We start from the raw sequence: 12,700 nt of genomic DNA, 5'->3' as shown, positions 1-12,700 counted from the left end.
AGATCACAACACTCAAGTGTGACAACAGTACACAATGGCCAAGTTGATTTGCTTCTGTTTGCTTTAGCTTCAATTTCAGGTTTAGAGAGGAGGATAAGAAGGACGACCAGGAGTTACAATGAAGGACATCCTGGTCAGAAAAAGAACATTTCTTATTTAGAAGAAATCTCAGAATTGTGAGAAGGGGTGAATAATGGAGGGAATGGTGAAAGGACACACTGAGATGACATTTTAAAATAAGTGACCTTTCGTAGCTTATCGTCACAGTCGATGATGTTCTTTTCCACTTCGTCAGCATCCTTCTGCAGTCTTTCAATCAGTTCACTCAACTCAGATGCTTGTGTTCTGCAAACAAAAAATATAATAATAACTACATAATAAAAACATAAAGTTTTAATTAGTCAATCTTTTAAATAGCACTTTTACAACAAGTAGCAGCGCTGGATCAATTACAAGGCAAAATGGGAAAACAACACAAAATCAACTCAAGATAGTAAGGCAAGACTATGAGGTAGAAGATGATTTAAATTCAAGGCATTTGTGATGTTGGTGAACATAATGGTAAGAAATCTTACCAAATGTTGGTGTGCCACCCAGTGAAGCATGGGAGCAGGTAACATACATGTATTTTGAATGTGATACTTCCAATTTTGCCAGGAGAATGACACCCCAAGACAGCCTGATAGTGTTTAAGTCCTTGACAGCCATGTTTAGGTATCCAATCTGCATGCAGGTGGCACAGCAGCACTTACACTCTGTAACTACAAAGCTGATTAATGGTAGCCTGGTCAACAGTAAGCACTGTAGTTGTAAATTGTTCACCAACAGAATTAACCATCATGGAGGATGGCAGGATTGACCCTATGGTTAATTTAATCAGGAAACATGACTACTGGCCTCCTGCAGCACTATGTTTTATTGGATCTGATGATTTGAAGGTTTTCAAACATGCCGAATCCAGTTCTTTACCCAATTTTATGCATAATATTATTTGAATTTTCTCATTGTTGTTTTCATTTTTGTAATGCTTTTGTGGAACCATTTTGTGCATGATCATTGACACCACCATTTTGTGCATTTTTTCTGTGGTGATTGTCATGTTGTTATTGACTGTTGGTTGTCCAAGATGGTGAATAAATAAACAACAACAATCAGTGTGTTATAGTAGTGAGGGTCAATGAATTTCAGATATTACGGATTCTGGCTTTTGGGTAACATTTTGGGTTTTGCCTGTTCTGATTTTCTAAATCAGGGTTTCTTAAACCCAGTCTTGCCCTTCTTAGCATCTACAGACCCATTCCGTGCTAAATGCCCTGATTGCCAGAACGGTTGCACTTTGAATAATCATAGGGACAATCATCAAAACGGTTAGGTGAGGGCCCCCTTTGGAGATTAACAGATAATCGGCTTAACATTTTCCCAATTAATTAATTGTTATTGATCATCAGAGCGGGATGGGGAATGGAGGAGCAATGTCAATTGCTTAATCTACCCTTCACCAACACACCGTGACACACTTTGCAAACCATCCACGACCTATTCCCATTAAATACAACTGAAACCCCATTGTAGATCCTACAGTAGTGAACTGCCCATTTGTGACCATGATGTTCATCTCTTTGCCCTGTTAAACTATGCCTTTGCATCTCTGGTATAAGAGGATACATTTCTGGGGCAATTTTAAGGACAAGGACAGATTCAGAGTTGACCATAGAGTACAGAGTAAAGTCTAAGCAATATGGTAAACCAGACTTCAAACAACGTATGGCAACCAGGCTAGATGAGAAAATACATGTATATCATGATAGATCCAGGAAACCCAGCTGTGTTGAACAGTCTGTCACTGTGTGCTGCTCATAGCAGAACTACACACGCCTAGAGATGACTGATGAAACATCTCTTGAGAGAGAGTATTACACAAGATATACCTGATTGTCCTTGACTATTAATATTTTGTAATCATGGCACTGCATGCAGCACAGTAGAATTCTTGGCATGCTGGTCAGGCATGTAGGCAAGAATTTTATGTGAGAATAATGTTGAATTTAGAGATGAATGAAAATCACAAGGAGGAGGAGGTTGGGAGCATGTGCTGATCGTGAGTTGCCACACCCACCACACAACGAACCACCTGGATTAGGACCCGAATACAGCGGGTGACACCTCAGCATCACAATGGAAGAGTGTGAGGATTTTGACGGTGGCTGGAGTGCCAATCCTGCTACCAACCCCCAAGTTTTCGCTGTAAGTTGGAGGAAACAAAGCAAAAAACATATTTTAATTAGAACATTAGAAAAATTGTCACAATAACAAGCCATTCAGCCCAATACATTTGTCCAAAATAACATCAGGTCAACATTTGAAGCTTCCCAAAGACCTACTCTTCACCACACTACTTGGCAATTTATTCCAAGTGTCAGTGGTTCTTTGTGTGAAGAAAAACTTTATAGTGTTTGTGCGAAATCTGCGCTTAACAACTTTCTAAGCCGGGATCCACTGTACTAATTCCCTTCATAATTTAAAAACACTTTGATCATGTCACCTCTCAATTTCTGTTTGCTTAAATTGAAAAGTTTCAGCTCCTTCAAAGTCTCATCATGGCCTATATCTCTCAGTCCTGGAATAAGCCTAGCAGCTATTCTCTGGACCTGCTCCAGTGCTGCTATGTCTAATATGGAGACCAAAACTGCACACAGTACTGCAGGTGAGGCTTCACTAGTGCTTTACATAACTTAAACATAACATCCCTTGACTTGTACTTCACATATCATGATATATAACATCTTATTAACCTCCTTAGTGTTAGGTCAAAGATTACTCGGGATGTAAAAGTGCCAACAGCGTTAGTGCCAAGTGTTACTCGGGCAGCAGTATAGGTGTGTCCTGCGTAAGTGTCAGGCCCAAATGTTACCCAGGCAATGGTGTAGACACATCTTCTCCTAGTCTCATAATGGTGTCTTGTAAGAGATGCCTCTTATCAGCAGTGATGACGAACTGAATCTGTCTTCAGGCAGTGAAACTGAAACAGTCAGTGAAACCGAAAGTGATTCTAGGAATCTGAAAGTGATGCTCATGTCACTCACACATGTGCAGTGTGCTGTTCATATTGCCATTGTTATTCATCATCATCATCATTATTATTATTTGTATCATTATTATACTTTCTACACTTCTGACTTTGTACGTTTAGTGTTTTTCATGTTTACAGTAGAAGGTTAAGGTGTAATAAAAATGTCATTTTTCAAGCCAAAAAAATAACGCTTTTTACATGTTTTTTTTTTTTGTTGAAAAAAACATAACGCTAAGGAGGTTAATGTGAAAAAACATGCAGAAAGATGACACGTTCATTCCTGCATTCTATCCAGGCCTCTGATATTATCTAACCGACTGAAACCCTCTACTGGAATAAGCGAATTCTGAAAATGGGTCGATTTATTTAGAATTTCTCCCTGGAGTGGACTATAAAACCTGAGAGTGCTAATGTTTCGCAATGACAACAGAAAATCTGCACAAGCAATTTGATGAAAGGGTCAGATATCCGCTCATCTATTGATTTTCTTTCTTCCAGGATCATCAAGGGAGCAAGTTTGGACCAACCCTGTAGTGGACACTAATTCTTTATGGAGTACATTCATATATGCACCCACACTCTAGCTCACTCCACTGTGGACTGACATGGACAAAAGAGGACACAGAAATAAACTCTTCTCTCTGGGAATGAAAGACCAAACTGATGACCACTGTGAAATCCTGGGATATATAGTACATCTTATCATACCATTCTCCCACCTGCTTAATCTGATTCAGGGTTGCAAGGGGCTTTAGCCTATCTTGGCAGCACTGGGTGCAGGGCAGGATGCAGCCTTGGACAGGGCACCAGTCCATCCTACTGCCCGCTCACACACATCCACACTCAACACTCACACTCTCAAGGGAGCCAATATTGATTTGTCAAATGTCTTAACTTCCAAGTCTTTGGGAGTGTGGTAGGAGAAAAAGGAGGAAAACTCATGCAAACATGAGAGAATATCTGGACTCCACACGCACAATATAATAAAAATAAACAAATAAAGTGTTAAGGAACACACAAAAGCAACAAAAATGATAAACCATAAGGTGCTTTAATAAAACATAGTAGGCATTCACTTTCATAAAAGAATCCATTTATCAACATAGTAGGGAGAGTCGCTGTCTGACTGCATTAAACCATTTGCATGTCTTTGTATTTATCTAGAGGTCATTCAACCCCCTGCCAGTATCTTACAAGAGAGAATTAACAAAAAAATACCATCAATGTGCAATAAATAAAAAATTACACCCAAGTCTACCACATATTGTAAAGTTTACTTTTGGAACCATCATTTTTTTTTTTAGTTTCTGACTGAAGGGTCTTCATGGTTGTTGGCCCATTCCTTATATTGTAGTAAGCCTGTATGGGCAAATAGAAGAGCTCAGACTTCAGCTTAGATAGAATGTTCCGGAAAAAAAAACTATAAAAATGACAGTGGAGGGAAAAAAGTGATGTATTAGGTATGCTACTTAGAGCACCTTCAACCCAAAGTCATCCTCCTATTATTATTACTTGGTTGTCACCTTTATTCATTTGTATCTATGGTACAATTTGTTATAATCCTGTTTGTTTGAAGCACAAGAAGGTAAGGTGACTCCCGGTCACACAGTGTCAGTAGTGGGATTTGAGTCCACAAACTCAGGGCTTGAACTCCAAAGCCCTAAGCACCATGCTACACAGTCTGCATCCTAGAATGTTTCAGATTTTCATTTATTTAGGGTTATCCAGGTTACATACAGCTTCCACAATCACTGATCATATAATATGTTTTTTTTTGTTTTCTTATTCCTATTTCAAAGTAATTCATACAACATAACTCCACTCTTACCTCGTATTTAGCACTCCAAGAAAATACCAATATAGAGGGTCCTGAGGCCAAATATACAGACCGAAAGATTACTCAGAATTGGCTTTTGTAAACTACGCTGGCAATCCAAGTTAGATTTGGCAGCTATAAAGAGATGTAATATGAGCGTCATAATTCAAATTCAGCTGTCAGTCTGGAGTGGGGGAGCCAACAGGTCCTAAATAGCACAGTGTATGCTGACTCTCCTTCTACCTGTCCATTGAGGCATAGAAATCGACTGACAGCTCGTAAGCCTGGGATTACACTTGGCTGGGACATGTCATCCAAATCCAAGGGTTATTAGTTTCCCTGGTTTTTAAATGGTAACTTTAAAAACTTAAATTTCTCTCAAATATCTGCATCTATTATAGCTTCTTCAACAGAATAACAACGTAATAAAGCAAAGGGCCTTACACTCCAGCCTGGATCCTGCACAGTATTAGTAAAACACGGTACAGTTCATTGAAAAGGATAAGGCTGGAGGATATTGAAGGTGGCATTGAAAATCACTTTGAGACAAAGGCATGATGAAAGGATTTATATGAAAGACTGGTGGACTAAATTCTAGAGCTACTACCAAATTTCATAGAAAGACAAGTTCTTGTAGCTGTCTATGAGACAGACAGACAGACAGACAGACAGACAGACAGACAGACAGATAGATAGATAGATAGATAGATAGATAGATAGATAGATAGATAGACAGACAGACAGACAGACAGACAGACAGACAGACAGACAGACAGACAGACAGACAGACAGACAGACAGACAGACAGACAGATAGATAGATAGATAGATAGATAGATAGATAGATAGATAGATAGATAGATAGATAGATAGATACTAAAGGCACTATATGCAAACATACTGCCAGTTGTCTTTTACTTTATTAATAGTCAGTTAACAAGTTTAAATGGTCAATCTGTCAGCCTTTTTTGTATTTGGGTTGTATTTGTATAACACCCTTCATGGACAACAATACCACAAAGACTTTCCCTGCACATCGGCTTTCAAAGATGTTTCCTGTATTATAGTATCACTGATGGGCACTGATGCGGTGTCAGCACCAACGCGTGTACATGTGTGTGCACGTAGCTAAATGTACAGAGACCTGTCTATGTCTGCAATTCATTAAATACTGCTTTAAAAAATTCCTACAAAGAGCCAAGTTATCCTGGGAGGACTAATCCACCTCTGTGTACTGATTAAATATATTTAAAAGTAAAAGCATGCCCTCTTATGCTCCTGAGAGGACACAGTGAACACAGAAACAGAAGAAAAGCCCATTTTATTTATGTAGGACAGTTTAATGAACAACTATACATAGTTGTGTATTAAGTGAATTTGTAAAGTTGAATAGTATCCAGTAGGCAAGGTGCATTGTGGGATGACAGCCTGGAGCAAGACTGCTATTCCTAAAGTTGTGCTTACTTGTGTCAGGCAACACAGAGCGATTTCATTTTCTGACATTCACGTAGAAGCTGCTGTCATCATGTGCCTGCCTGTTTTCCCGCTCACCTTGACTAAAGTGGTGATTAGATGTTTCTCATTCATAGAATTGCATGCTCCCATATCTGCCTTATTTTCTTTCTGAATCTCAACTCTTGTGTGCTTTTCTGGAGCCAGCTAACAAAGAGTTGCCAGTCAGACCCTCCCGCTTTTACATCATTATCTGTGATGATGTTGTCCACCTCAATGAGGCCATTAGCACCATATTCACAAAAAAATATCTCAATACAGAATGCAAAAATTGAAAACTCACACAGTCAAACCCACAACATAAACTGAAGATTGCCAAGAGATCTACCCATCCTGGTGCCCCTGCTGAATGAATGATGGGGAGGGGGGTGGTTGATGGAACACCAAATGTGTGTGCCAGAAAGTGGCTCTCAGCCTGTAACCATGTCCCACATGTTCCCGATTTACTTAGACCTATGTTAACTTTGCAATTCAAGGGAATGCCTTAGTCTCTTCACTTATACAGCTGGGCTTTCCAGCAGGACAGGAGAGGATGCACAAGGCAAGTACAGATAAAGAAACAACATACGTTTAAATTTGTATGTTGGCTGTCATGATGGTGCCTCCATGTGTGGCAGGTAACGCCCAGACAACCTGGGGAGAGATGAATGTCTGTGCTTTGATCCCTAGGTTGCTGAACCTTGCTAGAATTAATTCACTGTCGCCTAAACACTGACCCCTCCCAAACCCATCTTTCCACTGGAATTATGGGAGCAGATAGTATTTTTTCCCCTCTGTTGATCCCAGCTGCTTCACAGTCTCAGATTCCACAGCAAATGCTGTCAGGCAGGTAATTGTGAGCCGTGGCAGGAGGAGGACTCAGACACGCCTCTCCACACTGTAAACATTACCAACCAGTTATTAAGCAATGGGCCTTGTGCCATAAAGCAGCATCAAGAGGATCATGTAGACCAACCTGGCACAAGGCCACCACCACTCCGAGTCGGCACTGAGTCTCGTGGTCCACACGTGCGCAGCTCCTTATGGTGCTGTGATGATCGGGTGATTTCTTTTAATTCCTTTTATTTAAGGCATACGTCAGGTTTGGGGTTTTCTTACCCAATTAAATGTTATGGTAACAATAATTTTGTTCCAGAAAGCCTCTGTATATTTACCATTATATAATATCACCATAATGTTTTGTTATAAACGCCACCATTTTGTGTACATTTCAAATTGGTTGTTGTCAAGATAACCTTTCCCAGAAGGACCTGGGGGTGAGCTGCGTGGAGTGACCACATAAAGGTCGATTCGATCGAAATCTTGTCAATATTTGAGAGTTGGATAATTTCACGTATGTTGCGTTAACGGTTCCTCAAAGGTAAGTTAATAATTATCTTCACTTGCGTATCATTTTTTTGTGGTTGGCTGTACAGCTTTACCCGCTCACATGTGGAAACATGGAGTGTCTGTGGTCACAGTGGTAAATTTTAGACTTGATTAGTCAGTTTCTCTTGTTGTTTTTAGGAGTAAATATAGCAGCTCCACCCTCTTTTTGCAGCAATGAACAGCAGTTAACAGTGATCCATTTTTTATGGGGAAAATGAACCAGTTTCTGAAATCCTCGTCAGCTTGTCAAAATCATGGCATAAGGAGATCATGGTTTCACGTCTCGGGTCCTCCCTGTGTGGAGAGTACTTTGAGTAGTGAGAAGAGCACTATATAAATGTAAAAAATTATTATTATTATTATTACAGGCTTGCTCAATATTGTCATCGGTAGTGGAAGTGGATGGGCATCCTACTCCTATTTTTGTGCTTAACGCTCGTCCGATCATCTTTGAACCTCACAATCTATTCATAAACACTCCATCATGGTCCCCATATTGTGCAGAAAGCTTTCTCTGAATTTCAGCTCCTGATACACCTCCAGCCCATAAAAAGCAGATCACTGCTTACTGCTTTTCTTTGCTGCAAACAGAGAGAGAAGCGGCCATGTTTACTCCTAGAAAACAACAAGAGGAGCTGACTGATCAAGGTCGTAACTTCACCACTGTGATCACTGACTCACTGTGTTTCCGCATGTGAGCAGGGAAAGCTGCACAGCTAACCCAAACCAAATGATCACAAAAGTGTGGATGATTATTGATGTACTCTTGTAGTTAAGATTTCTTTGGTTCCTCGACATTTCTTTCCAGCTTTAAGACTTGGACTTTTGGTTAGCGTTTAGGCTTCAACGACAGTACTATTAGACTTTTTAGATGCAACTTTGACCTGATATTTGACTTTCCTGGTCCTCTCTTGTCAGAAAAATGTGTTGTCTCTCTCTCTTAAGAGAGGTACAGATATGAAATGGAAGGCAGCAGGATCTCTGTATAACTATAGAAAAATGAACTCACCTATCTATTACTGAACCCATTAAGCCAGTTCAGGGTCCTCAGGGCCACCACCCATATTGCGTTATCTGGCACAATGCAAGAAGCAACTCTGGATTGGGCAGAAGTTCACCACAGGCCACACTCACATGGCATCAGCGTACAGTTACCAGTAAAGTGCATATATGAAATGTGGGAGGGAAATGGGTGCAGCAAAGTCACCCCCACAAGGAAAGGGAGAATATATAAACTCCAGCTAAACAGTAACCAGGCCTGACGCAGATGTGCTGACCATTGTACCACACAAACCATTGCACACGAGCGCAGGGTGGGTTGCAAGGTAATTTACTCCTTCTTCTCATTCCTCCACAGAACAGAGGACAAAATATGAAAAGACCTCTGACATCACTTCTTGGAGCAGCCTACTACTTTCACCCCGTCCGCCCTGAAGTGTATTTAAGAGGTTGTCGAATAGGATGTCGGAGGTCAGTTTTCGGGACAGAGCTCCCGCGGCAGACGCTATTTGTATCTGCTTGCTGAATTGAAAATTTGTTTTGTGAAAAACTTTTCATTTCATTTGCCTTGCGTATTAAATAGGGTAATAGGGTGGTCCCCAAAAATGTATTTTGTCCCCCACTTATTTTCTTACATTACACATAACACAACATATTCAACCCTGCCGAATTAAATTCAAGGTTGCAGGGGAGCAGAGGCTATCCTGGCACCACTGGGTGCAAAGAAGGAAACAGTCATGCGTAGTATGCCAGTCCAACACATGACCCAATCACATGCACATCTGTAATTTAAAATTGTTAATTAACCTAATCTGCACATCTTGGGAGAATCCAGAGGAAAAAGCATGCAGAAATGGGTTGGACTGGTAAGCTCCACATAGACTTTGTTCAAGAAAGGCATATGAGCCCAGGATGATCATACTTGAAGCAGCAGCACTACCCACCATGCCACCAAATGGAAAGTAATAATTAGGGGATTTTTAGCATATGGACAGTCTGGCTCATGTTGGCAAATAATTCAATAGTTGAAATCTTCACTAAATGAACTGAAGTCCTGACCACTTAACTGCATCCAGTGGTATACAAGTCAAGGCTGTAGTTTAAGGTTATAAACGGTGCAACCTTTACAGGGGAGCAAGGCGCCTGTAATCTTATGCAACATAATTCTCATTGATTTGTGCTGGAGAGGCATTTAGTAGAAAATGCAATAATCTCTCGATTATCATAATGGATCATTATGGCCGTGTTTAATACCATCAGTAAAGCTGGAGTGTTCATATGACCTCCAAGAGATGTGAAAGATGAGGGGCTTTCATGCTTGGCCATAATGAATCACCATTTGTATTCAGTTAAAATATAAATCAAGCATTAGTCATCAGGGAACCGCAGAATAATGAAGATGGTGAAGCTAACCCACTTTCCCCACCACACATTAACTCATAATGTTTGAATGTTATACATGGCCAGACTAAGATCTGCAACTAATTAATGTCACTAAACACTTAGCAAATAAGACAATTTGCATTCCTTGCATGTTGATGAAATGCAAAGTACTTCTATTAAAGTGTTATAAGCACATGAAAAGTATTCTGAAGGCAATTCCAGTTCTTCTACTCTGCACCATGTAGCAAACCAATGTGTTCTAAAACATCCAAACATCTGACTTTGGGGTGGTCTGCTTGCTTTGGGCTGACGGGACGCTACACAACATCAAGAAACTTAACAACTACAGTTGCTGGATCTTGACGAATTTGTAGCTGCATTTGTCCAAAAATCGCCAAAGATCTGCAGCTTTTAGTTTGCTTCATAGGACAATTCTAGCATTAGTGTGACTCGTTTTCAAAAAATTCCACAGGACCTATATCTTTGTTTTGAAAGCTTAAGTAAAACTCAAAGCAAAACAGTTCACACAAAAAAGTGAGAAAAAACTGATACAATTGAAAAGAAGGAGGATATCAGATATATCTAAAGTATAGCAAGCTTACTGCATTTTGTAGCCAATTAATGTGCCATCTAACAGTGTTGGTGGCTATATAAACATTTCCAGATATGGTGAGATCAGCCAGTCTTGGCTCATCTTTCTTTTTCTTTATGCTATTCTGCTATGCTACAATAAACATAAATCATAAACCCATTCTGTTTGTGTAGTCCTAAGCAGCTGTTTTGTTTCTTCTTTCCTTGTGGTCACATTGTATGCACTATTCTTCCAGCTGAGTGCTCACTGGTTGTCAGCTCTTGCACTAACAGGACCCCATCGTTCAAATTAGTTGCATTTTCTCAAGGCAAGTCACAGACCACTATGTCCCATGACTGAATGTCACAGGTATGCACTATGACTTAACACAACTCGCTAAGATTATGTAAATGAAGGATACAACTGAAAATCACTGCAAAAATTTTGTCATGTGACACCAGCTTACTCCAAAATTCTTGGACAGTGAAGAATTTGCTTCCTAAACACTTTTGGATGGATCTTATGGATGTTATTATCATAAGAATCGCCCTTAAATTTTCCTATCACGTACCATTTATTTGTAATTGCCTATTTCTGTGATTTCTTCTCATATGTACATATACAGTAAAACAACAACTGGAACGTCTGTGGTGGCCAAAAACTAATGGCACTGCTACTAGAAATGAAGCTGAAATATTCCAGGTACTGTGAATGACACGGCCGTGCTAAAGAGTCTCATTAAATTAAAAAGATCTGCCTGCTCCGTAAGCATTTGTTTCCAGCACAGAAAAGTCTGGCATATAAACTACTCATCGATCTCACAAAGATATTTTTGCGTCCTCCTCATATAAAACTTAGATTGATGAAAAATTTTATAAAAGTGAAACAAGGATGGTGAAGGATTTCGATATTTGACACAGATGTTCCCATAAAATAACTGATGCCAAGATTATAGAAGGCATTTTTGATGGTCTACAGATCAGACATGTCACCAGTGACACGCAGTTCAAAAGATCTGCTCATGGGACCAGAGAAAATGGCATTGAAGGCATTCAAGGATGTTGTTAAGAATTTCTTGCCAACTAGAGTACCAAACTACATCCAGCTGCTTGACAACAGGCTTCAAGTATACAAAACCATGAAGTGCAGCATGTCACTAATGATTCATTTTCTTGGACTTCTTCCTTGCTAATCTTGGTGCAGTCAGTGAGGAACATGGTGAAAGGTTTTACCAGGATGCTGAATGATGGAGAAGTGGTAGCAGGGAAAGTGGAAACCATCAGTGCTGGCCAACTGTTGTTGGACACTGGAACGAGAAGCATTAGTGCTGAGCACAAACATAAATCAGCAGTGAAACATTTGAACTAATGTGATGGGCCAGCATCATTAAGCAATTAAACACTGAATGCAATAAAAGTTAATTTCATTTTTCTCCAAATTAGTCTGTGATATAGTCAATCTGAAACAAGACCTTTGTTTAGATTGATGGTGTCTATCTTAGTCACAAAGAATAAAAATGTTTAAAGAAAAAAAGAGTGCCGTCCAGCGTTATGGTATATCAGCTGTCTAAGTTTCTGTTGCTCTTCTTTCGTGTCTAATTTTGGGGTCCGTTTTACACTCTTTCTCATGCCCTTCTAAACACTGAATTACTGCCTGCTTGACTAGAATAGAGTTCTTGGCTTACAATTTACTCATGGCCTTTCATAGTTATGTTCTGTAGCACCTTATTCACTTTTACAGTCCTTAAGACTGTTTTGAAAAGCGCTTTTTCACAAAAAGCACCATGAATGAAGCTGCAGTATAATACCACCCAGAATGAGGTGTTGCGCCAGTTTTGTAGATCAGATGTTCATTCTTTTTAGTCTGTAACACACCTGCTACTGCTAATTGATGCCTTGGACTGCTCTCTACATGGTTAAAATTAGAAACCCTAGAAAAGTAACAATTACAGCACAAGCAGACTTCCTGCTCTCCTTTAACAC

At 39.8% G+C, this 12,700-nt stretch overlaps 1 protein-coding gene across 1 annotated transcript in view; it reads right to left on the bottom strand.

Moving 5' to 3' along the window:
• The window catches only part of ppl (periplakin), a 90,192-nt gene that overhangs the window by 58,229 nt on the left and 19,263 nt on the right, over positions 1–12,700 (bottom strand). The window contains 1 exon segment of the mRNA XM_028813888.2: positions 246–345. Coding sequence (XP_028669721.2) covers positions 246–345 — 100 coding nt within the window.

This window comes from Erpetoichthys calabaricus, chromosome 11 (genome assembly GCF_900747795.2).
Source record: "Erpetoichthys calabaricus chromosome 11, fErpCal1.3, whole genome shotgun sequence".
Taxonomy (NCBI): Eukaryota; Metazoa; Chordata; class Cladistia; order Polypteriformes; family Polypteridae; genus Erpetoichthys; species Erpetoichthys calabaricus.
The sequence above is the reverse complement of the archived record's forward strand: the minus strand, read 5'-3'. Positions and strand labels throughout refer to the sequence as shown.